The sequence below is a fragment of the Miniopterus schreibersii genome (assembly GCF_964146895.1).
Source record: "Miniopterus schreibersii genome assembly, chromosome: 4".
NCBI lineage: Eukaryota > Metazoa > Chordata > Mammalia > Chiroptera > Miniopteridae > Miniopterus > Miniopterus schreibersii.
Genome location: NC_138105.1, coordinates 65,817,130 through 65,841,744, shown reverse-complemented (window position 1 = coordinate 65,841,744; position 24,615 = coordinate 65,817,130). Strand labels below are relative to the sequence as shown.

Genomic DNA, 24,615 nt, shown 5'->3' with positions numbered 1-24,615 from the left:
AAGACCACACAACTTGGGGCAAGGAAGGGCGGCGCTGGGGGTGCAGTCCATGGAGGGACAGAATGGCCCCTGCAAAGCCCTTGCATGGGGTAGGGGAGAATAAAAACAAATCAGGCACATGAAAACTGACAGGCATGGCCTTGGGCCCTCTAGCCAAGTGACAGTTCATAAGGGCACTGTCATGGTTGGCTGAGGCCGAGGTCGGGGCTCTCCCTCTGTTCCCTGGGGCTTGCTGAGGTGTCTTTTGGGAAGAACGCATGGGATGAGCATATGATGGCTGATGAAAGCTGGGACGTTTCTGCAAAGTCCCATCGTGCTCTGGAGACAATTCTAAAGACCAGGGGGCAGCAGGCAAATAAATGGGGACCATCGTCCAACTGGTATCCCCATAGATGCTTGTGGGGGCCCAGGTGGGGGCCTGAGGTTGGAGAACCCAGCCCTTTGGTCTTCTCTGCTGGGACACCCCGCTAACCAACCGTCTGCTACTGTCTCACTTTTGACTGAGTTATAGGTAGAGGAAACTGAAACTTGAAAAAAGAAAGGGAAATGAGAAAATAAAAAACAAGGAAAAGACAACAGCATGGCCAGCCACCCAGACAGAGGCCTATGATGGGGGTTCCCGTGACTGTCCCTGACCCCACTGGCCTCTCTAACTGGGCCTCCGATGGCTGGGCTGGACCTACAGGTACAGACAGACAGATATTGCATATATCAAGTTTGGTTTTTGTTTGTTTCATGCCAGATACCCTCCATAGTCACAGCTGGAAGACATAAAACTGGGTGCTGGGGGGCAAGGAGAGGGCAAGAGGGAACTGACACCCAAGGCTGGTCTCCAGGAATGGGGGACAAGGGAGTCCTTTGGCAAGAAGGATGGGGTACACAGGGGAAGAGAGGGGACCTCTTTGGGGGTGGGAGAGCAATTTGACCCTGAGCCAGAGGGACGCCAGCCTGCATGAGAGGTGGGATGGGGGAGTCTGGCTGTAGGCAGGGTGGCCATCCCGTGGGGTACTGCCTGGGGTCATGCGTGCATGCGTGGCGTCTGGGGGACTGGCCAGTGGCCCAAGAGCCAGGGCACACTCCTGAGGTCTGTCTGCTGCTATGGGTGGGGGCTTCAGAAATTACCCCTTGGAGCCCAGGGCTGGGGCTGGGGTTGGCGGAGCACCAGGGAGCACTCCCAACGCAGCAGGAGCCATGGAGAGAGCCCAGGCAGGTGGGTGTGGGCAGTAGGGCAGATGACGGGGCAATTGCTCTGTGGATTGCTTTTTAGCGTGGAAATTTTTTTAAAGTTCTTATTTTTATTTTTTTTACAAATAGAAATACATCCCTTTTCCATTTTTACTTTTTATTTCATGTCATTGTTTTGTCTTTTTCTTTTTAACTACACGAGCAGGGCATGCAGCTACCTTTGCGCTGATATTGTTTAAAGGTAATACTTATTTTTGGAAGGCAAGGCACATCATGTGGTAGAAAATTTCGTGCAAATTAGGAAACATGGACTTTTTTAAAGGTATTTTTTTTTTGTATCTTTTTTTAAAGAGGAGGGAGAGTGGTGAGGGCTGGGGCTGGGGGATAGAGCCGGGTATAGTCTGCCATGCAGTGTCAGCTGCAGTGAGCTGACAGCAGGAGCCAGGTCACAGGAGTCCTCGACTAAGCACCATGCAAAGTTAGGTCGCTGGGGGCTGCCAGGCGCCCCCTCCCCTACCATGCCTACCTGCACCCTAAGGTTCCCAGCTGAGAAGCTTCTGGATACCCTAGCTGCATGACCCACCCTTCCTGACCTCCCAAAGAACAGCCCATGTTTTGGTCCCCAATGGCCACCTGGAGGGGGCCCTGGGGATCCGCGGACGGACCAAGGGTTCTTGTACCCCTTTGCACAATGGGAGGTGGGAGTCAGTGGGGCAGGGTCTTGAGTCTTTCTCTTTATGGTCAAGTGGGTTCGCCAGGCCCCTCGGGCTGGTTTGGGAGGAAAGTCCGGTTTCTGGAGGTGGGGGGAGGCTGGCCAGGCCTGGGGGTACCGAGAGAAGGAGCTGAGGGCCAGGCTGGGAGCAGATGAGGTGGAGGCCCTGCTCAGGGCAATAGCTTTGGCCTAGGCCAGGGGTGGGGGTTGTGGTGGGGTAGATATTCCTCAGCGCCAGGCATGGAGGCTGGAGGTGGCCAGTGGGGGCTCAGATGGATGGGCCGGGAGGGGTCCCTGTGTTTGGGCCTGGTGACCCTAGAACACCTAACACTCCCTCCCAGGCCCCCCACCCAAGATGGCCATCCTGGGATGGGGGTGGGAATGGGGCTGGGGAGCCGGGGTTGGGGGCACCCGGTGTCCCCAGCTTAGTGTTTTTGGAGCGGCTCAACGGAAATCGCTTAGCAGATGGGAGGTCCCCTATGCAGCCGCAGGGGGCCCAGAGGTGCTGGCACCCCCCTCCATTAGAACCCCCACCTCATCTAGGATTGCAGTCCTTCTGGGGGCCCTGCTGCAATGCACCTCCCCGGCTGTGCCCACTTTGGGGGAGATAAAAGTGCAAACCGTAGTCCCCCTTTGGGCTGAGAGGCACCAGAGAGGGGGTGTCGCTCCAGGATGTAAGGCACTGGCAGAGGAGGCGTGGAGGGGGGCACACCAGTTTCCCCAGACCCTGCCCCCGCACCCCAGCACAGCAGGATGCTTGGGGATACCCAGCTCTGCCCCTCAGGCCCCCTGGGGGTCCCCATCTTTCTGAGGGGAGCATAGCAATGAGGGGTCGGGAACTGAAGGTGGCCAGGTTGTGGGGGAGGGGGTGGGGATGCCCACGGCCACTCTCACGTCTCAGCTGGACAAAGAGGGGTGGGCGGTGGGAATCAGGCACTTAATCCACTTGCTCTCACCTCCCACCTCCTCTGGGTAAGGGGGAGGGGTCCTCCCCTCCCAGGGTTCAGTGGGTGGAGACGCCAGATGACCTCCTTTCTTGAGGAGCTCTGGGTCTTTCCATTCCGCCTCCACAGCCCCTTCCTTGGAAAGTGCATTTCTTACAGTGTGTGCAACGTGGATCCCTCCCCCGGGGGTGTGGAGCCGCAGGCCAGCGGTGGGGGGTGGCCTTCTATGCCGCTGGGTGGGGCTGGGGGCAATTGCATAGAGACTTCTCCTCCCAAACAGACAGGCGTGGGGCTGAAAGACCGAGTCCAGAGCCAGCCCAGCACGTGCACGCTTTGGGGCAGGTAGAGATCCCATGACGGACCCCAGGAAACTCCTGAGAAAGAATCTGCCACATGTCCTTGTCCCCTGGTGATGCCTGGGGTCTCCCACAACCCTCTTCTGACCTTGTCACTTCCCTGCCCACCCCGGCCTCCATGGCACCTGCTTTCCTGCTTGGAAACACCAACACCAGTGTGGGAAGCCTGGCCAACATCCTGGCGGTGGTGACGATGGGGGCACGGGGGAGAGGTGGCCTTGCTGGGTGTCCTGCCCCGTGGGGCCTGGGCACGGGCACCAGGCTGCGCTCACCTGGTCCTGGTGGAGGTGGAGGTGGGCACCTGCCCTTCCAGAGCAGCAGTGAGAGATGAGTAACTTAGAAAGACCCCGGTGGCACTGTCATATCCTCATGTCCTCTACCAAGGGGTGGCAGGTCCAGCTGTGGCGTCCCGAGAGTCTGAAGCGTTGCCGTCTTTACCTTTTGTCTTCTTGCTTGGGTGGGTTTATTTTTATGATTTTTTTCCTGTTTGTCTTTTTTTTGGCCTTTTTTTCTTTTTTTCCTCCTGTGTGTATGTGTCTATGTGTTTTGTCTTTTCGGCTGGGCTGGGAGTCGGCAGGGTGTTCTTGCTTGCTCTAACTTTCCACCGAAAACGTGGGCTGGGGGCTGGCAGTGCAGCCCACCAGGGATGAAGGAGCAGGCCGTGGGAAGAAATCTTTCTTATCCCAGATACCAGGACTAGCCGGCCCCAGGGGGACACAGAGATAGAGAAGGAGAAAGAAAGAAAGTGGGGTCAGGCTCTGCCACTGCCCACACCCATCTCTGCTCCACCCACCTCTCCGTGACCTGGGACCTCTGTCTCCCCCAACCCAGATCTATCATCACTTGCTGGGTGACCCTGGGCAAGTGACTTTATCCCTGAGCAAGGCTACTAGATAAAACAATCCAGTGAAATCTAAATTCCCTATAAACCTTTTAGTATAAATATATACCATGCAACTTTTGGATTATATTTATATACCAAAGAGAAAAAAAAAATTTAATCCTTCATTTATCTGGAATTCAAATCTACCTGAGTGTCCTGTGGTTTTGTTTGCTGAATCAGACAACAGGAACTCTGACCCTCATTGCCCGTGGTTTCACTCTGCCTCCAAGTCAATTTTCTGCAGTGCCATCATATCCAGGCACTGTGACCAGGGTTGCTTCCTTTTCTATACAAATATTCTTCCATTTAATGATCGCCCCCCAAAACCCTGTGAAGGAGGGACCATCCCATTTCACAGTGGAGAAACTAGGGATCACAGAAGTCAAGTAATTTGCCCAAGGCCACCAGTGTGGGAAACACTTTGCAAAGTGGGAGACAGAGACTCCTGGAGGGGAAACCTGGCCTGCACTGGGCAGCTCCAGTGTCAGTCTCCACAGGGAAGTTGCTGCACAGACCTTTCCCCTGGAAATGTAACATGCCAGTGTGGGGTGCGCCTGGGGACCACTACCTCTTCCCTGAGGTCAGGGCAGTGCTGCTCCCCACCGCTGCTGTAAATCCCCTCCAACCAGGCCTTAAACCAGACTGCCCTACAGCGGCTAGGCCATCCCATCAAGCTAGTGCTATGGCTCCCAACCCCCACCTCCAACCAAGTTCAAGTTCATCTTGGCCATTACCTCATGTCTGGTTTCCCTTGGCAACCAGACAGACTCTGGGTGTGGCCCTCTCCAGTGATGACCGGCCTCCCTTTGGCCCTTCCTCCTTCCTTCCTCCCCTCCCAGGCCAGCTGCCCTGCTTTGGCCCCAGTAATGGGGCAGCACACTCAACTCAACATCCTCTCCCTCAGCTGAGAGGGAGACTGAGGCAGTGCAGTACCAGGGCTGAGGTCTGGGCTCTGGTATTCACCTGGGCTGCCTAGAGCCACCAGTATGGCTTTGGGCAGGTGGTGGCTTAACCCCTCTGTCCCTCAGTTTACTCATCTGCCGAAGGGGTGTGATGGGCTCCTGAGCAGAAAGGATCTGGTGTAAGATGCTTGGTCAGGGGCACCCCATCACACAGAAAAAGCGGGTAAGGTGTCAGAGTTCCTGGGACCCCCTCTGGGGGCCAAAATGATGGGTGGCTCAGGCCTGGGGGGATTGATGGAGAAAGACAGGGAGTGTGTGGGGGGGTATGGAGGAGGGTAATCGACCAGGTGGAGAGCAATGGACATTGTTCAAGATGGGGCACTGATGGGGGGAGGGGATATTGATCAGGGGGAGGGGCAATGATGGAGGGAGAGAATATTGATTAAGGGGAGGGGTACTGATAGGGGAGAAAATATTGATGGGGGAGGGGCACTGATGGGGGGAGGGGATATTAATCAGGCCAATGAGGTACTGACGGGGTGGAAGGTAGGAGATGGAAGGGGGTATGTGGGAGAGAAAGAGAAGCCAATGCAGGCTGGGAGTGGGGGCAGAGAAAAGCAAACCTGCCAGGAATAATGAAGGCAGAGGCAGAAATGCTGACTGGGCCAGAAACCAGAGGCCTCTAAGCTCTGAGGCCTTTGTGCAGGGGCTCTGAGAGGGGGGAGCAGGGTCTCACTCATGGCTTCCTCCTCCCCACTTTCTGAGGGGGGAAGGGAGGCCTGGCCCTACCCAGGAATTGGGGTGCCCTTCGTCCAGTGGCCCAGGGCCCAGTCTGCATAGTGCCGGCGTGATTCCCCCAGACCTGCCCTCCCTGTTCACCCAGATTGGGGGCCTTGCCTCCCTCATAACCCAGGCTCCCTTGGGAGTCTCTCATCAATCTGTCATCTCGCTTCCGTGTCTCACCGCCCCCAACACCAGTCCCAGAAAATTCTTTCCAATTCCCAGACCTAGCTATGCCCCTCCCTCACTCTAAACCCTTCCATGGCTCCCCACGGCCCCCAGCCAAAGCCCTCATTCGAGGTTCTCCACATTTGGGCTATTTCTCCATCACCTCTAGCCTTTGTCAGTGCCAAGTCCTGGTGTAGACACTCTCATCCTTCTCTGCCTGGCCAGCCTTTGCTACTGGGATCCAACTCCTCCCTACCCACGCAGCACCCTGAAGGCCTCCTCCTCAGGGCTTCACCAGACCTGTCCCACCCTCTCTGGGTCCTCATCATCCCCCTGATCAAGAGGGGGCAAGGAGAAGCATGTAGAAGCAAAGGCACCTGTCCTTGCCTGCCTCAGCTTCCCTTCCTTTTCAGGCTGTCCACTTGGGGTGCACCCCCCTCATGCACAGATTGATAATGGAAGAGGTGAGGTGGATAGTGGCTGGGGAAGAGTTAGGTAGGCAGGGCCCCTTCCCTGTTGTTTTTATTAACTTTGGTTTCTGAAGCAATCAGGACATTCCCAGACTCCCATGGGGAGGGATGTAGGGTGGGGGCGGGAGAGGAAATGTCTGGCTCCCTGAGCACTGGAGGGATGAGGCATCCATGCTGCTGGGACAGAGAGGGTGGCCATGTCATGGGGGCCCAAAACCTAAAATGGGGAGTCCTGGGGTCACCCCAGTTTGCTGGGTGACCCTGACCAAGTGAGTCCTCTGTCTGGATCCCTGCCAGGGCTCTGCTTAATATGTGAGCATGTGAGGGTATGTGGGGTGGCCTTGGCCTTTCGGTGCCCTTTCTGGATGAAACTGGTCCCCTAATATTCTAGGCCCTTCAAAGGCTCCCCGGGAGGTACCCAAGGCTAGAAGAAGAGACAGGGGTTCAGAGTGGGTAAAGCAGGGCTGGGTGTGAGACCTAAGCCATGAGAGAGGGGGCAGGCCAGGTCTTCTCCACATACTCTGTGCCCCTTGAGCTATAACAGGCCAGCCTTGGAGGGTCTCCAGGATGCCTGACTGTGGCTGGTGATTCCTTGGGCCTGGTCAGCGTGGCAGACTCTGATCTCAGTGGAGAATGGGAGATGTGGCTACCTCCCCGTGGACATTGTTGCAAGGAACCCTCCCACAGTGGCTGGGGGGTCTGAACATGGCCCCTGGGACCCCACAAATTTCCTTGTTCTGTGGTTCTGGCGATTCGGAGCTGTTGGGGAGCCCTGAGTGGGTTTCTCTGTGCATTTGGGCCTCAGAGGACCTGAAGGAGCTGGTGCTATCCTTGGGCTATTTTACATTGTGCAACCCCCTCCGCAACACGCACCAGAAATCAGGGGCTCTGGGGTCCAGCCACTACCCTCAGACACTGTCTGCCAACTCTGGCCTGCATATAGCACAGACTTGAACCCTGACCCGAGGACTGGAGTCAGGACACATGGGTTGGGGCTGAGGCCACCTCCCACTCCACCAGAAGCTAGGAACCAGTTCCAGTTCTGGATCCATCAGGGCTCTGTCCTCCACTGCTGTGCAGCCTCAGGCAACTTGCTCCTCCTCTCTGAGCCTCCTGGTCTGATGCTCAGCCCACCTTTCCCCCAACCCTGGTGCACACTTAGCTGCAGTAATAGCAACTCTGCCTCTGCTGCCACCTTCCCCACCTCGCAGGCTGTAACCTGAGGTGGGGGCATGCATGCTTTACTGGGAGGCCCATAACCTGTCACAGGCTGCTTCAGTTTCCCCACCTGACCCTGGCATCCAGGAGTCCTCTGCCACCCCCTGCTCACCTCCCCCATGGTTCCTCTGGCCAATGACATGGAAGGGATGAAGACTGGGGGGTTGAAAGCTTGGGGTGACGTGTGATCCTGGGCAAATCCCCTCTGTGGGCCTCTGTCTCCCCATCTATACAAATGGGCCCAGGGTGACAATAGCCCATGAGGGTCCCCTGGCAGGAAGCTGCAGGTAGGGTTTGTGGCTATGGCCATAACTGAGGCCCTAGAAGGGTACAGGAGGCTGGTCTCCCTGCCACGCTTAATGGCCACTGTGCTATATGTACAGCAAGAGGGGTGTAGCATGGGACCCAGCAGCCTGGCCTCTCCCTGCACACCCAGGCTAGCCCCTCTGCCCTGGCCCTCCCTCCCCGCCACCAGCCGGCCTCTTGGCCCCTACCTGTGCCTGATAAATGCCCGCTGGATCCCTTGGTCCTAATCCCACAAAGGAACGGTTTGCAGGGGACGTGCCGGGCGTAGAGTAGGCTGCGGGGAGGAGAGAGACCGAGAGCCCGTTAGCAAAGGGGGCCGCACGGGAGCACCCAGAGAGGGTGGCCGCTGCCCAGGGTCACAGAGTACCCAGTGCCCTCCCTTGGCCAATCCGGGCACCCAGAAAAGCCCATAGTCACAGGCCCCTGGGGTCACTCGGGAGGGGCGTCTGCTGGGAGCGAAGGCACAGGATGAAAGATTCATAATTCAGAAACCGCCTGTGAATTATTCAGGGTGTTCCACTGCCTGGTCCATCCTGCGATGGCAGCGTGCATCCCACACGGGGCGCCATCAATTATTGAGGCTATTTTATTTATTAATTTTCCTCCTGGAGAGGCATGGGGAAGGCTGGGTATGTGCATCTATATATATATATATATATATATATATATACATATATATATATATGTGTGTGTGTGTGTATATATATATATGTATATATTTGTATTTTAATTTCACCCATCACATTTTGTGGGCGAGTGAATAATTCATGGCTGGGTGCCACTGTGGGTCAGGGGCCTCAGGCAGTCTGGGGCTGGGGTGGTGGAGGGTCCCTGTGTGGTCTTGGCCGGGGTGAAGCTAAGTGGGAGGCAGTGAGACTTGGGGGCTATGTGGGTAAGCAGACTAAACTTGTACTTAAGAACCCAGTGCAGGGAAGAATAGGGAATCTATATTTATTTTGCATCTATTAAGTATCTATTGTATGCCAAGCACTGGGCATAATCCCATTTAACCCTCTGTGGCCTCAATGAAGCCAACATAATTATTTGCCCCTTTTCACAGATGAGACAGTAGGTAGTCGGTGATCACCATACTGACTTTACTCAGTGCCTGATGTTGCACTAAATGTCCTTCCTGATCTATTTCACTAACTCGCTCCCCACCGCCCTACAAGTCTGGTATTGTGACTGTCCCATTTTGCAGCTGAGAAAACCGAGGCTCAGAGAGGGGAGAACATTTGCCCAAGGTCACACAGGGAGTGAATTGCAGAGGCAGGATTCAAACCCAGGATCTTGCACTGCATTTGGTGTTCAGACAAAGCCCATTTGTACCTGAAGCTGCCCTGGATCTTAGCAGGCAGTGGATGCTGGGGGCAAGGGGTGCTGCATGCAAGGAAGGAGGCCAACTGGGCCCAGGTGGAACCACTGGCCGCTATTGCTCGGGTGGGGTAAGGAATCTTATTTGAGGAGTGAGGGAGAGAGATGCTCAAAAAGGGTGTGAGGGGCAGAGTGAGACTTCGAGGAGAAGTCAGAGGCTCTGAGACTGTCTGCCCACCTGGGGCTGCTCAGCCTGAGAGGAAGCAGGACAGATGCTCTGCGTGCTGGGCACTGAAAGGATGGTGGGGTCAGTGACCCTAAGTGAGGCAGGCACACTCAGGTCTGCTCTGGAGTCCAGGGAGAGTCTGGGTGCAGAGTCCCAGTTGATGGGTAGACCTCAGGACAGGGAATCTGGGTGTGGCTTCCCAGACTGGAGCAATCCCAGATGGGGGGAGTACATGGGGAGTCAGTGAGCCTGGAGCCATATCCAGAGAGTGCAAAATTCTAGAAGGTAAAACCAAACCAGGGGCTTCCACCAGGCTAACACCTGGAGCCACATAAAGAATGGAAAGTTCTAGAAGGCCAGGTAGCTCACACCCAGGGCCTTCTGGGGAGTCAGGTGGGGACTGTCCCATCTATAGATATGGCTCAGCCCTGGTCACTGGTAAGAATAGGGCCTACTGTGGTTGTTTTTCCCCCAAAATTTGGAACTCTGGAATTTTTATGTGAAATGTCCTGATTTTAACACAAGAACAGATTCTCATTTTCCACAAAGGGCAGCTGTGGGCCAGGTCTGGCCCTCAGGCCACCAGCTGGAGACCTTCACTTATTGTCAGCGGCTCCTCGCACGGAGGAGGGCTTAGGGGTCCCGAGTGGGCAAATGGGGACCCCAGGCCACTTGGCCAATCGAGGCAGACAGCAGACTTGCCCCTGATGTGCCCTAAGGCTGTCCTGGCCCCATGTAGACCTGACCCTATGGCCTCTATCTGGGGAACCATGGAACTTGCCAGTACCCACCAGGCTGGGCCTGAGCCCCCAACCCCAGCAGTCGGGGAGGGGAGTGGAGGGGGCCCCTTGGGGACGCCCGCCCTGCCACAGGCACCGCTTCCCGAGTGCTTACAGGGTGAGGTCGGTGATGTGCTTCCTCCCTCGGAGGTGGGTTTGGTGGCAGGGGGAAGCGCCAGCCTCGGCAGCCCAGGGGGCGGGGGTGCCAGCATCTGAGCAGAAAGGCAGTGACTGGACATTTTGAGCTGACCACTTCCATTTAACTGGGGGGAACAGAGAGACAGGTGGTTAAGGTGGAGGCACCCCCTCCGCCTCGGGCTGCTGTCCGAGGTCCTGCTGGGGGACGACGAGGTTGGCATGGTTGGACGAGTTTGGTGGGTACCGTGGACCCTGCATGCCTCCAGCATCCTGGGACTGCACTCCCTTTGTCTCCTCAAGCCACTTTATCCACTCACTTTCCTTCCACGAGATGCCGCCTTGTCCTAAACAACATGAGTGGACCTCACGGGTGGTCTATATGCTTTCCTCATTCACGACCAGGACCTAGCCATCCACCACCTTGCCAGCAGTTCCAAAACCTGAAAAGCTCTGAACACCGAAAGCTTTTTGTGGAAGTTAGACAAAAGAGGGCCTGAGCTGCAGCCATAGGACCATGTTAGATTTCAAAGCACTTCATAAAATACATGCTGTCAATTCTAACATCTGAAAAGTCCAAATTTTGAACCGGCCCAGCTCTAAGTGCTTCAGAAGCGAACTGTGGACCTCTGCCATTCAGAAAACCATTTAAAATAGAGGATGCATGTCAGAAGGCCACCTGAGACAGACAGCTCAGGGCCCCAGGGAAGTTGCCTGGAGCCCAGTGTGGGAGAGAAAGCCTGTACCCCAAAAACTCACCGGTCCAGGTTGCTGGCTGGCCGGGTCACAGGCCAGTGAGACGAGATCTTTGAGCGGGTCCTGGGGGTTGAGGTGAGGCGGGTAGCGTATGGCTGTGTGAGGGAAGTAGGTGGAGGCCGCCTGGGGCAGGATGGAGGTGGTGGGGAAGTGCAGGGCCGAGGATGGGTGAGGGCTCCGGGCGATCCCTGCAGAGACAGAAGGGGGCAATTATTTGGGGGGCTCTGCCCAGTCTGTTCTGCTCTCTGTGACTGCATTTGTGGGTTGCACCTGAATCTCCATGCATTTAATAACAGTGACAGCAGTAGGACCCAGCAGTGCCTGCAATGGCCAGGCTCTGTTGTCATTCACACATCCAAATTTGCTGACTTTCACAGAAAACCCTCAGGATTCTAGTGGCATCCCTGCTTTTTTTGTTTTTGTTTTTTTGGTGTGTGTGTGTGTGTTTAAACAGAGATTGATGTGGTGGCTCCCAGAGGTTATGGCCCCTGCCCCAGGCCACACAGCAAGCAGATGGCAGACCCAGGGCTGGAGCCCAGGCCATCTGGCCCCATGGCCCACACCATAACCCTGGGCTCAGCTAGCTCTTTCTGTAAAGGGTCCAGTGGTCAATATTTTTTAAAACTGAGATACGATTTGCATACTGTACAGTGGTAGGCAAAAGTAGGCTTGAATTCAACCACCTCAAGAGGCAGTAGGGCTAAACCTAAGCAGGTCACTGAAATTCAGGTTTACTGCTTTTCAAAGACTACAGGAATGTGTGAATAGTGAAGGCCGGTGATCAGAGCACTTACGATATTGTACCTAAGTGCACTGTGCCACTGTGCCATTCTTCTGAGTTAACAAAGCTATTGAAATAATCATAACCTGCATGTCTTTTCCCGTATGAACAACTAGAAACCTACTTTTGCCCCACCCTGTACAATTCGCCTCTTTAAAGTGTATATAATTCAATGGTTTTTAGCACATTCACAGAGCTATGCAACCAACACAATAATCTCTTTTAGAAAATTTTTATCATCCCCAGAAGCTCCCACCCTGGCTCCCCAGCCCCTGGCAACCACTCTCCGTCTCTGTGGATGTGCCTCTTCTGGACATTTCGCATGAATGCAACCACATTTGTATCTTGCCTCTCTCACCGAGCATCATGTTTCCAAGGTCCATCTATGCTGTAGTGAGTGTCAGTGCTTCACTTCTTTTCATAACCAAATAGTGAGCTGTGGTGTTTGCTTTTTTTCTTTTTCTAAACAATTCAGTGACTCTTAGTATATTCACTCTCTAATTCCAGGACATTCTTATCACCCCAAAAAGAAGTCCTGTGCCCATTCACTGTCACTCTCCCTTCCCCTCTCATCCCAGCTCCTGGCCAGATAATAAATATTTTTAGCTTTTTGGGCCATATGGTCTCTGTTACAGCTACTTAACTCTGCCATCATAGCCCAAAAGCTGCCACAGAATGGGTATGTCTGTGAGTCAATAAAACTTTCTTTATAAGAACATGCTCTGAGGGCTGTGGTTTGCCAGCCCTTGGTCTAAGTCACTGTGCTGTGTTGATTTTTGCCTGCCACCCTATATATGTCTGCTCTTATATGGAACCAAATAATTATCATTGCAACAGTGGGGTAACAGGTGATACTTGGGAGCTTATCATAATTTAACTGTCAGCACTAATGACAACCCTGGGAGGGGGAGTCCCAATTGACAGGTGACATTAGGGAGGGCCCGGTACAGAGTGCCTGGCTCAGCTTACACCCTGCAGTTGACAGAGTCTGTCTCCCTCTGTTATTACTGTGACAATTCCTGTCTGTGTGGCCAGGAGCACCCCGTATCATCTGCGTGGCTTGTGTGTCTGACCACATGCCAGGTGTATCTACCTCCTTCTGTGACTGCCTGACACTGTTGTCTGTCTATGGGTCATTCAAATGTGGCATAAGGGAAGCAGACTGAGAGGTAAGCCACAGGCTGTGTCTCTCTCTCATGCACAAGGGGAAACTGAGGCTCAAAATGACAGAGTCAGGCCTGGGAGTTCTCTACCATGGCACCTCCAGGGTTCCTTGCTCAGCAGGACTCGTGCTCAGACAGTTGGTGGGACTCCCCTGGCCTCGAGGGGGATAAGAGTGCCTAGCTACACCTCCCCACCTGGGGCCCTTAGCGCTCACCACTGTGCACGGCTATGACAGGCCGGTGGTGCTGGGTGAAGCTGGAGAGGCGCGGTGAGTCCTGGGGAGACGGGCTGTTGAAAGGTGACTTGTCTATCTCTGTTTTCTTCACAGGGGATGAGATGCCTGTGTGGGGAGGAGCCAGAGGGTCACAGTGCTGCAGGACTCCAGCCTCCCTATCAAAGCCCCTGTTCCTCTTTCTCCCAGCAGCCTGTGGGCAGGGGCTGAGGGTCCATTTTATAGATGGAACAAACTGAGGCTCACAGCAGAGAAGGGAGATTTCCAGGATTCACGACCTTGATGATAACATGTGCCTCTGATGTCCCAACCAGCCCCCTATCTTCTCTCCTTCAAGAGAGAGGTCCTCCCAGGGGATGCCAGAGCCCTGGAGAAGGCAGCAGGGTGAACAGAGGGGAGGATTGGGCCCTGGCAAGCTGAGAGGACATGGACAAACACTTGAGCTATTGCGCTTGCACTTCCTCATTCTTACAAGGGAAGGAAGAGAACCTTCCCTGCAAGGTCATTGTGAGGATTAAATGAGATATAATGCGTGAAGCCATTAGACCAGGGCCTAGTGGTGCATGCCCAGCTGCTGGAATTACATTGTCATTCTTCTGAAGATGGGGGCCTCGCTACTTCCCCTGCCCTGGCCCTCGGGAACCCTGACAGCTCAGCCCCTTGAACCTTCCTGATGACTGAATGAATGGTGTAAAATGGGCACATGTAGAATCCATGGAGACCCTGGCACAGAGCAAACACTGGCTTAAGAAGGAGCCGCCATCATCATAATACAGAGGACGGGCCACACCAGGGCCAAGCACACGTTAGCCCTGAAAATATGTGAGTGCCCCTCAACTTCCTCCCTGCACTCCCACCTCCACCATCCTCCAAATGTGAGAGCTAAGGATGGTGGCATTCCCGAAAAAATGCAGAGCCTGGTACCATCTCTGGAATTGGGATCTAAAAGAAGTGGGGCCCAGAGAGGGGCATGTTTAGAAATTACTTTTAAAACTTATTTTAGGGCACAACGTACCCTTGAGACCATGATGAGATCTGACTTTCCTGCCTCCCAGCACAAGGTCCCCTGCTTCAGGAACTTCTCCTCAGCACTGCTGATATTAGGGCTATGCTGGGCACTGTGGGGTATGGAGCAGCATCCCTGGCCCCCACCTACTCAAAGCCAGGAGTCCTCCCCCAGCCCCTTGTGACAACCACATATGTCCCTAGCCATGGCCGAGTATCCTTGGTGGGAAGAGTCACCCCAGTTAGAACCCCTGCCCTCCTCAAAGGCATGCTGTCACTCTTTCTAGGGTCTTCTGCCCATGGTTCTGCAGGTGGGCATCTGCACATGCTTCCTAGCCCAGTTCCGTCCAGCTCGCTGTTGCACCCTTTCCCTTGTTGCTTTTCCATGTAGGCAGCTTCCTGTCCTCTCCAACAGCATTGCTTGGGGTGAACGGATCTGGGAACCAGGCCCCCTAATGGCCACTCAGGCTGTCAGTTCCTTTTGCTGTTACAAACCATGCTGCCCTCAATGGCCCTGAGGATGTACCATGCTGTTTGAATGAGCGAATCCTGGCACGTGGGTCTGCAAGGATCTTGGGAGCCAGGGCTGTGGGCAGGAGAGAAGGCTGGCCCTGTGTGTGTGTGTGTGTGTGTGTGCACGTGTGTGCACATGCACGTGCATGTGCATGCTCAAGGGGTAGCAGGCTTTCTGCTGGTGCAGGACTGCAGCAGAACCAGGTTAGGGCTGTCAAATGCTCACTTAGGAGGATTTCCTAGAACAGCCTGTCCTGGATGGAAATAGCTTGGTGTGGAACCGCCCCCCCTGAGCTTCCTGAGATGGGGCCTTAGGGAGCCAGGGAAGGGCATGGGGGAGGGGGAAACCCAGCAGGTGCTGCAAGAATAACTTCGTGCTCCAGGGCAGGCTCCAGAAGGCCCTAAGCAAGCACCCCCCAATAAGCAAGCACCCCCAAGCCCGTTTGTTCAGCAAACAGACCTGTAATGCCCCATTTGAGCCACTGCTGTTGGTTAACACATGCTATATGTTCTCCATCTAAGTCCCCCTGCCTCTCCACTTAACCTGTAACATCCCCTCCTATCTGAACAGCCATCTTTCTCTCAACACACACATCTACAAGCCCCTATCCGAGCACCCTGTATGCCCCCATTGAAGATATACATATGCCTGTCTGTCTCCACTAAAGCACATACTCTTCAGTGAATGAGCAGGCCTGTATCTCCCATCTGATCATCAGTTTGTAGAACAAACAAGGCCATCCCCTACAGGAATGTCAGCTCTATTGTGGGTTATTTGAGTGTGGCATAAGGGAAACAGGTTGAGGGGCAAGCCACAGGCTGTAGGGGGGTCCTCTTTAGATGACTGTTGGGGTTCCAGTGCCCTAGAACACAGGGTGGTCAATGAGAGTGTGTGGTGAATGGAGTGCTTAGTTCTGCTGAGAACAGCCATCATTCAGTGAGCACTTACTACGCAGTAAGGCCTCTCTCCCTTGGCACTGTAACTGCCTAGTGTCCTCTGGGGACAGAGTCACCCTGGGTGAGGACCCTTTGCCAGGCCTAGGGCAGAACATTCTGAGCTTGCTGTCACATTATCCTTACAGCTACCCCATACAGGACTTACAGGAGTCACCCCCATTTCACAGATGTGATGACTAAGGCCTGATGGGAGAACTCACTTGCCCAACCAAGGCCACAGAGTTAACAAGTGGTGGAGCTGGGATTCAAATCCAACTCTATAACTTCACAGGCCACGCTCCACCACCCAGGGGGCAGAGGAGAGAGCTGGAAAGGGGGTTGCTTGCTTCACCCCTATAATAACTGTGGATGTGAAGAGCTACAGAAGGAGCAAAAACAAAGCACCCTGAGAGCTGAGCAGAAGGTGCCCTCTTTCTGCCCCACTTGGATGGATAATCAGGAAAGGCCTCAGGAGGAGGTGGCTGGGAGGAGAAAGGGCACTCCTGGCTCAGGCATGGATGGGGCAATGACCAGGAGACTGGCTCATGGAGCCTGAAAGATGTGGCTGCGGGGATCTTGCCTGGGTGGCGCCGGCATGATGCCCTCAGACCTCTAACCCTCCCAAGCAACAGAGTATGGCTACTGGAGGTGGGGGCTTAGCTGAGCACTGCCCTTGGCAGCCACAACAGAAGGGAGAGAGTGCTCCAATCAGCTTAATCCCCTTAATGAGCAGCTAATTGGGGGCTGTCTAGACAGGAAGCTGGAGGAAGCCAGGTGGAGGAGAAAGAGAGAGAGAGGAGGAGAGGGAGGGAGGAGGGGGGGAGGGCAGAAGTAGGACATGAATCCATCTCCTGTACTAGGCTGTGAGCACCTACAGGGCAGGCACAGGCATTCAGTACAGGTTTTTACTGAGGTTCCCATAGAAGTGAGTGAGTTTGCCATGACTGGAGGCAAGCAATGGAAGCTATAAGGGGACAGACACCCTGTGACATTCCCTTCCAGCTCCGTAATTCCCAGTCACACACCAGAAGCTGGTATAGGTTTTTTCCTTGTTCCCCCATTGGTGCCACTCCATTCTCAAGGCAGGAAGGTCAGACCAAGCCAGTGACTTGCTCTAACATTTCCTTCCTTTTATTATTTATTTATTTATTTATTTATTTTTAAATATGTTTTTATTGATTTTCAGAGAGAAAGGGAGAGGGAGAGAGAGACAGAAATATCAATGATGAGCAAGAATCACTGACTGGTTGCCTCCTACATGCCCCCTACTGGGAACTGAACCATGACCTCCAGGTTCACAGGGTCGACACTCAACCACTGAGCCACACTGGCTGGGCTCCTTCTTTTTAAAATTTTTTCTTTTTTAAGCTTCCTGAATTGAAAGCTAGGTTCTTTATTTCCAACCTTGCTCTTTTCCTAATCAATAGACTTAAGGCTATAATTTTACCTCTCAGGGCTGCTGTGGCTATATCACAGATGCTGTCTTTCAGCTCTAAATAGTATATACTTTATATGTAGACAGCCTCTTCAGTCACAGAGTTAATGAGAAGTGCTTTTGAGTTCCCAGTGAGTAAATGACAGAGCAGAAGTCTCCCAATATCTGCTCTACTCTTCTTCCTTATAATAGAACCCTTAAATTTGAGATAAGCACCTGATTGCCCAAAATAAGACTACAGTTTCCAGTGTACCTTGTAGCAGAGTATGGCCACATAACTAACTCAGGGGCATAGAGATAAGCAGAAGAGGTTAGTGCATTCTCTGAGAATTTTTCTTAAAGGGAGAGGACATGCCCTTGACCTTTCTTCTTTCCTACTGGCTGGAATGCAGACATGATGGCTGAAAGTCCAGCAGGTGTCATGTGGACCATGAGGTGGATATGAAAACCTTATTCAGTGGAGTATAAGGCAGGAGCCTAAGCCCCTTACATCATACTTGCCAGGGCTGCTGATGGCTAGACATTTACTTGCAAAAGAAATACACTATCCTTTTGAGTTTTCTGTTTATCACAATCAAACTTAAAGTTTACTGAATACGGGGTCTTTTTTGGAGGCAAACCTGACAAGAGATGGGGAACCCACAGAGATAGAACCCTAGAGACATTATGACCCATAAATTAGAGCCTATTAAATACAGAGCTAGGTTCTCCCAGAGTTAGGTACCTGCTCTGGGAGCCCACGCCATGGAAGAGGGAGGAGTTGTGGGACCTCAGAAGTCAATCGGATGTGTACTGATTCAAAGAGATGGGAATTTTATAAAGACATAAGCAACAATAAATTCTATTTCCTAGGTACTTATCATGCGCTAGACAGTTTCTCCACACACATTCTACCATTTCCCCCTTTCAACTTTCTGAAAGAAGAGTTATCACTCTCATTTTGGAGATGAGAAAACTGAGGCTCAGATAAGTTACCTGCCCAAGGTTACAAAGCCCACACAGCGAGTCAAGGGCAGAGCTGGGATTAGAACCTAGGTCTCTCTGATGCCTGAACCTGCCCTCTTTATTATAATGTTGCTTTTCAAGAACTTGTAGGTATGGCACTGTGTGTAGACAGATCTTCATACAAAAGCAGGCTCTACAGGGATAGGGAGGAGGGAAAGAGCAGGAGGGGAGGAGAAAACAAATCCTAAGGTTTATTGGGTGCTTATTATGTGCCAGGTCTGTGTTAGGGATATCAGATTATTAATTCACTTAATCCCCAAAACTACCTATAAGGTGGGTACTGCAGGTATTAACGTCCCAATTTCACAAATGAGGAAACTGAGCTCAGACAGGTGGGGTTACCAGGAAGCTCCAAGAACTGGTGTACTCTAGAGTCCATGTTCATAACTCTTAGGCTATCTCATGGGGTGAACCCTTGATAAGGGATAAGAAGCTGGATAGAGAGAGGCTTATAAAATTGGGGGCACAGGCCCTGCTGAGAATCTGAGAAATAACAGGGACACCTGCCCCAGAGTAACACAAGCCTGTGGACTACTTTGCACAGTTCCTGAGTCACAGATGCTGGCCCGCTAGAGAAAACCTTAAGGTAAAAGGGATTCTTTAGATGAGAATTGTGGTGGAGGTGGGGGCCACAAAGAAGGGAACTCTTTGGAGAAAGCACTTGGGGAGACGGTACATAAACAAAGAGTCCTCAGAAGCTAGCGCTCAACAGTAAAGAGACTCTATGGAACTCCTAAAACTATAGAAGAGGAACCCCCCATGAGAAAGAGTCTGGAGAGGTCCGTGTGAACAAAATCTCCCTGGAAAAGAGAGTTATGAGAAAAGAGACGGGGCTTCTACAGAACTGGAATCACACGGGGGAAGATCCCATGTTGATGGGAATCTTGTAAATACACGAACTTCACAGAGGACCCCAGTGAGAAGGGATACTACATCTCAGGACCCTCTAGATGAGGTCTACGGCAGACCCCTGGAAGAAACACCCTGCTGATCAGAATCGCCAGTTAATTCTACAGGTCAGCAACCCCACAAAGATTGGCCACTGAAGGGCAGAGGGCTGGAAAATCGGGCCTGGGAGATACTACGTTCTCCCCGGCCTGAGCGGAACCAAAAAGCTCTGGGAACTTGAGCCCGGACTTGACTTGCAGCCGTGTGACTACAATTCCCGGGAGGCCTGACGGATCCAGGCCTGCTTCCAGCTCCCTGGCGCGCAAGCAGTGCCTGCTGGAATACGTAGTCCCCCGCCGCGTAACTCCAACCGGAAGACCGGCTCCACCCCCGTCGCCAGCCCCACCTCCTTCCATGTCCTCCGTCCAGTTCCGGCTGCTACTCGTGGGAGAGCTGGGTGAGGTGTAGTAATCGCCTCCGGGGCTCGTGTCCACGTCTTCCTCCATCGAGCCGGATTTGTGCCGCTTGCTCCTAAGGGGCGAGGGAAGAAGAGCGCGGGCCTGTTACCACGGAGACGCGGGCGGAGGGGGATGAGCTTTGCTAACTTCCGGTCCTTCCGGGGCGGGGTGATGAGGGTGTTCTCGCGAGAGGTCATGCAAGCTGCACTCTCTCATCCAGTTACGTTAACACCTGTTAAAACCTGCCCTTTGCTTGGATGACACCTGGGGCCAGGGGCAGGGAGGGACCCAGCTGAGGTCACACGGCGAGCTAGCAGAGCGCTGACTAAAGCCCTGAGGCCTGGCTGGTGACTTGGCCTACTGTAATCCTCTGAACTGGTAGGATTATGATCCCATTTTACAGATGAGGACACAGAGGCAAAAAGAATGTGACCAGCTCAGGGTCACACAGCATGTATCAGCAAGAAGCGGTGTCTTCATTTCCATGGAGTCTCAAGGTCTGGGCCTGTAGGACTGAAGTGCAGAGTTGGGTGTCAGGGCTGGAGAAAGAGGCACTTGGGGCTGGGTTTTGAAGGATGAGTAGGCATTTTCCAAGTGGACCACGAAAACAGGAATTCCAGAGAGAGGAATGAATCAGCTGGGGCCAGGTAATGGTGGGCAAGTGGTCATGAAATGCCCAGAGATGGGGACCCAGGCACATACCCACTGGAGGAAGTGCTGGGTAGCGTTCTTCTCATGCCGGTGCTGGCTGGATTCAGGTCATATGCCAGGTGCCCCTGCAGCTCCCCCAGTGAGAAGCTAGGTCCTGTTCCAGTCACCACAGGTGCTGCAGAGAGTGACAAAGAGGAGAATGAGGGAGGGAGCAAAGTCCCGGATTGCAATACACCCTGGAGGAATGGGGAGAGCCCCTTCCCAAATTGGTCTGGTTCTTAATTTGGCCAAAACTGGCTTTCTTCAATAGCTCAAAAGACCAAGGCCATCAAGAGAGGCCAAGGTCGTGCTTTGAGGCAGAGGCATAGCCAGAGCTGGAGATTGAGCTTTCCAGTGCTCCCAGAGGCTGATCTGGATGGGAAGACAATGGTCAGGGTTAAGCAGAACTCCTTGAGGTGGAATTCAAACTGGGTGTCTGAGAGAGTGGGGTGAATCCCCAGTAGGTTCATAGGGAAGGCAAGGGGGCAGGAAACAAAATGGGTGGGGGATTTGGGGCTCTCTGGGGTCCCCTCCTGGGACAGGGTGAGGGAGGCTCCAGGAGGGAGAGACACTGGAAAGAAAGTTCTTCAGCACCTCCACCCAGCATATGGATTCTATGTCCTGGGGAGGAGCATGTCACCCTGACCTTGGGCTCTGGGAAGGGCCTGGATACTACCCTTCCTAGGAACCTTGGCTTGGTGACCGGTTGGCTGGAGAGGACAAGAGGGAGAAGGGGAGGGTGATGGGTCCCTTCCTCCTCCCTGAGCCCCTACCGTCTCCCTGAGATCCCTTCTCTCTTGGAGCCTCCATCCTGAAGCCCCTTCTACTCTCCATTCCCCCTTCCTCTGTACAAGCCCCTCTCCTATCCGGGTCCCAGCCCAGGGTGGGTGGGGACACTCACTCCGGGACACTTGGATGAGCTCGGTGACACTGAACACACCAGAGGTGACAAAGCTCTCCTGGAAGTCAGTTGTGTCTAGAAAAAGAAGAGAATGGGCGTCAGTGGGTCTGTGTCCCTCCTCGACACCCCGGTGCTGCCCAGACTCAGGGGGCTGGACCCAGCCTGGGCAGTCACCCCCTTGACTCCTGCAGCCATACAGTGGTGGGGCTATCCAGCTAAGCCATTCCAGTCAGATGAGAGAGTCCCTCTGTCCTTACACAGCTGGAGCAAACATCCTTTTATTAATATCTGCATCCAGTCTCCCCTTCTCCAGGGAGCCCCAGGTGGGCCCCATATCCAGCCTCACCTTCATTTGGGGCTCCCCAGGCCGCAGCAGGCTGCAAGCAGGGGCCAAACCCAGGTTAAAATCTCAGCTCGGTCACCCACTTGGTGGTGATCTTGGGCAAATCCCTTCCCTTCTATGCTCCCTAATCTTGAAAATGGGGCCCACATACAGTACTCTGTTGTCTAGGTGGTTGTGAGACATGAACCAAACTACCTAGGAGGGGCAGGCTTGCTTTCTTTGCATCAATCATCACTGCAGGCAATGCTGCTATTTAGTATCCTCCCTCCAGACTGGGAGCTTCAAGAAGGCAGGATGTCTCTGCCCAGGCCCTGCCTTGTCCCTAGTGCCTAGATGACAGCTTGGCAAAAAGGCCCAGAACACGAGCTGAATAGAGTGTCCACAAACAGCAGTTAAAATCCTGTGTCCCCAGAACCACTCCCATGTAATGTCAAAGGAAGAGAGACTCTCTTCTCCGGGCTGGGGTAGTTTGTACACAAATGTTCACAGTAGCATGATTCATGACAGCCCAAACTGGAAACAACTCAGTGTCCATGATGGATGAATGGATAAACACAGCGTGGTCCCTCCAGACAATAGAATACTTTTCAGCTATAAAAAGAATGAAGCATCGACACTCGCTACAATGTGGACGAACCTTGAAAATATGATGCTCAGTGAGAGAAGTCAGACACAAAAGACCACATAAGGTATGATTCCATTTGTATGAAATGTCCAGAACAGGCAAATCCACAGAGACAGAGTTAGTTTGTGGTTGCCAGGGGCTGGGGGAGGGGAGTGGGGAGTGACTGCTGAGGGGGAATGAGGTTTCTTTTGGGGTGATGGGATGTTCTGGAACTAGATAGTGGTGATGGTTGCACAACATTGTGAATGTATATAATGCCACTGAATTTTACATTTTAATATGGTTAAAATGATAAAATTTATCTTATGTGTATTTTATCACAATAGAAAAACATTTTGATATCACTAAGTCCAATGTGAGGTGTGTCAGGCAGGGGTAAGGCAGGCAGGGGTAAGGCAGGGAGGGAGTCTACTGGAAAGGGGACATATCTTACACAAAGGGCTCAGAGAAAGCCTTGCTGAGAGGGTAGCATTTTACCAAGACCTCAGGTTACCTACTGGTGGATAACAGGAATATGTGAGTTAAAATTTGGGAAGTGACAAGAGCAGCATGTGGCACGGGGTAACTGCCCTGTAAGTGTTCGCTCCTCTGGTTAGGATGATCATAAGTGTGATGTTTTGCCACCCCCCTGGAGGCCACAAAGTTCCTGGTGGCAAGAACAGCCTGTGCAAGGGCCCTGGGGTTAGAACACACTTGGCAAGGTGGAGACCGACAGGGCTGGAAGAAGCTTTTGATTCCTTTCCATTCTTCAGGACTCTGCTTCCAGCCCTGCTTCTGGGAAAGTGGTCAGAGAAGGTGTGGGATGGGCAAGCAGTAATCTAGGCTTTGACTGGTGGTGTGTGCTGGAAGCAGTTCTTTTGGCCCCCAGGGGGCAGCACTGGCTGCAGGGAGCATATCATGGTGCTCAGTTTCCCAGCTGTCCAACACCCTGGACAGTGGAGGAACCCCAGCCTTCCTGATTACAAGCTTTGTGCACACAATTTATTGAGCACTTACTATCTTCCCAGGCTCATGCTGGGACACACAGGGTCACATCCCAGGGAGGACAGGGCGGTGGTGGACCCCCAGTATCCAGGGCAAGTGGCCATGGCTGCTTCCTGCTCACCCAACTGGCCAGCTGGTGTCTGTACCCCCCTCTGCCCTCCCCCCACCGGGGTTTCCTGTTTGTGCAGCACTCGCCCAGCTCCATCTCCAGGGGACTCCCTGGCGGGTGGAGAGGAAGTGATTTCCTCCGCCAGAGGCTGGAGCTCCTCAGGGGACTAGGCCAACCATGTGCAGCTGCCCCGCCCGACTTGAACATCTGAGTTAGAGGGAGGCTCCGGGGATCTCAGGAGGCCAAGGAGGACTCTGGTCACAGATGGCCAGTAGGAGCGGCTTGGGGGCCTGTGAACCGCCTGGAATGGGCCATCCTCCCTAGGCATGTCTGTGCCGGTACATCCAACAGGATGCCCTCACACACTGGCTGTTCCTTCCTTCCTTTTCATCTTTCCTCCTTCCTTGTCCCTGATGTCCCATCTCTCTAGTTTCTCTTTTTCTCTCTGCTTCATATCTCCCTTCCTCCTTTCTTTCTCTCTACAAATATTTATTGAGCAACTACTGTGTACCAGGTCCTATTCTCGGCACTGAAGACACAATAGCAATCAAGAGAGACAAAAACCTCTGCCTTCAAGGAGGTGATGTTCCATGAGGGGAGACAAGCAAACAAATACGCAATCACTAACTTTCTCTGAAGGAAATAAAATAGAGGGCAGTGATCAGTCAAGAGTGGCTGAGGCTGCTTGAGCTGAGGGGCTCAGGGAAGATCTCTTTGAGAGGGGCATTTGAGCTGAGACCTGGGAGATCTGGAGAGAGCGAGAGAGCAGATAGCTCTCCAGGCAGAGGTCCCAGCACATGTAAAGGCCCTGAGTCAGGCCCATGCCTGGCATGTTGGAGGAACAAGGAGAAGCCCTATGTAGCTGGAGCAGAGTGAGGGAGCAAAGTGAGGGGGAGAGATGGAGGGGAGAGCAGGAAAGGATGGGGGGTGGGGTGGGTGGGCAAGTTGTGCAAGGCCTTGTGGGAAGGACTTGGGCTCACCCCCCCACCCAAAGGTGGAAGCCCTGGAAGGCTTTGGGCAGAGGAGGGGCGGGACCTAACTCAGGTACTCACAGGTGCCCTCTGGCCACTTTGGGGAGGACAGACTGTGGGGTCAGGATGGGGGGAGGGCAGGGCAGAAGCAGCTTCTAAATCCTTTCTGTTCTTCAGGGCTCTGCTCTCAGCCATGCTTCAGGCAAATTCTCCCACTTTCCACCTTCCAACATAGAACTGATTTTCCTACTTATTGTTAAATGTCCCATGGGAATGCAGGGCCCTCCAGGGCCTCTCTCATGGGGTGAGTGAGTACCTTGGAGCCCAGATGCTCCCTGGGTGGCCCTGGGCAGCCCCTTAACCTCTTTGTGCCTGTTTCCTCATCTGCAAAATGGAACAGCACAGCAGATACCATAGCATAGCTGTGAGGAATTGACCATT

At 53.4% G+C, this 24,615-nt stretch overlaps 1 protein-coding gene across 6 annotated transcripts in view; it reads right to left on the bottom strand.

Moving 5' to 3' along the window:
* Window positions 1-1,376: 1,376 nt before the first annotated feature.
* The window catches only part of NFIC (nuclear factor I C), a 65,673-nt gene continuing 42,434 nt past the window's right edge, over window positions 1,377-24,615 (bottom strand). For 2 of the 6 annotated variants that reach the window (XM_081134572.1, XM_081134571.1), the window contains exons 4-11: window positions 21,143-21,217; window positions 20,254-20,377; window positions 19,500-19,624; window positions 13,294-13,419; window positions 11,138-11,322; window positions 10,359-10,506; window positions 8,113-8,198; window positions 1,377-3,893 (exon numbers count right to left, since the gene is read on the bottom strand). In XM_081134572.1, coding sequence (XP_080990698.1) covers window positions 3,876-3,893; window positions 8,113-8,198; window positions 10,359-10,506; window positions 11,138-11,322; window positions 13,294-13,419; window positions 19,500-19,624; window positions 20,254-20,377; window positions 21,143-21,217 — 887 coding nt within the window. In that variant the 3' untranslated portion in view covers window positions 1,377-3,875. The remainder of the gene's footprint in view (window positions 3,894-8,112; window positions 8,199-10,358; window positions 10,507-11,137; window positions 11,323-13,293; window positions 13,420-19,499; window positions 19,625-20,253; window positions 20,378-21,142; window positions 21,218-24,615) is intronic. The other 4 variants (XM_081134574.1, XM_081134573.1, XM_081134576.1 and 1 more) reach the window with 2 other exon arrangements.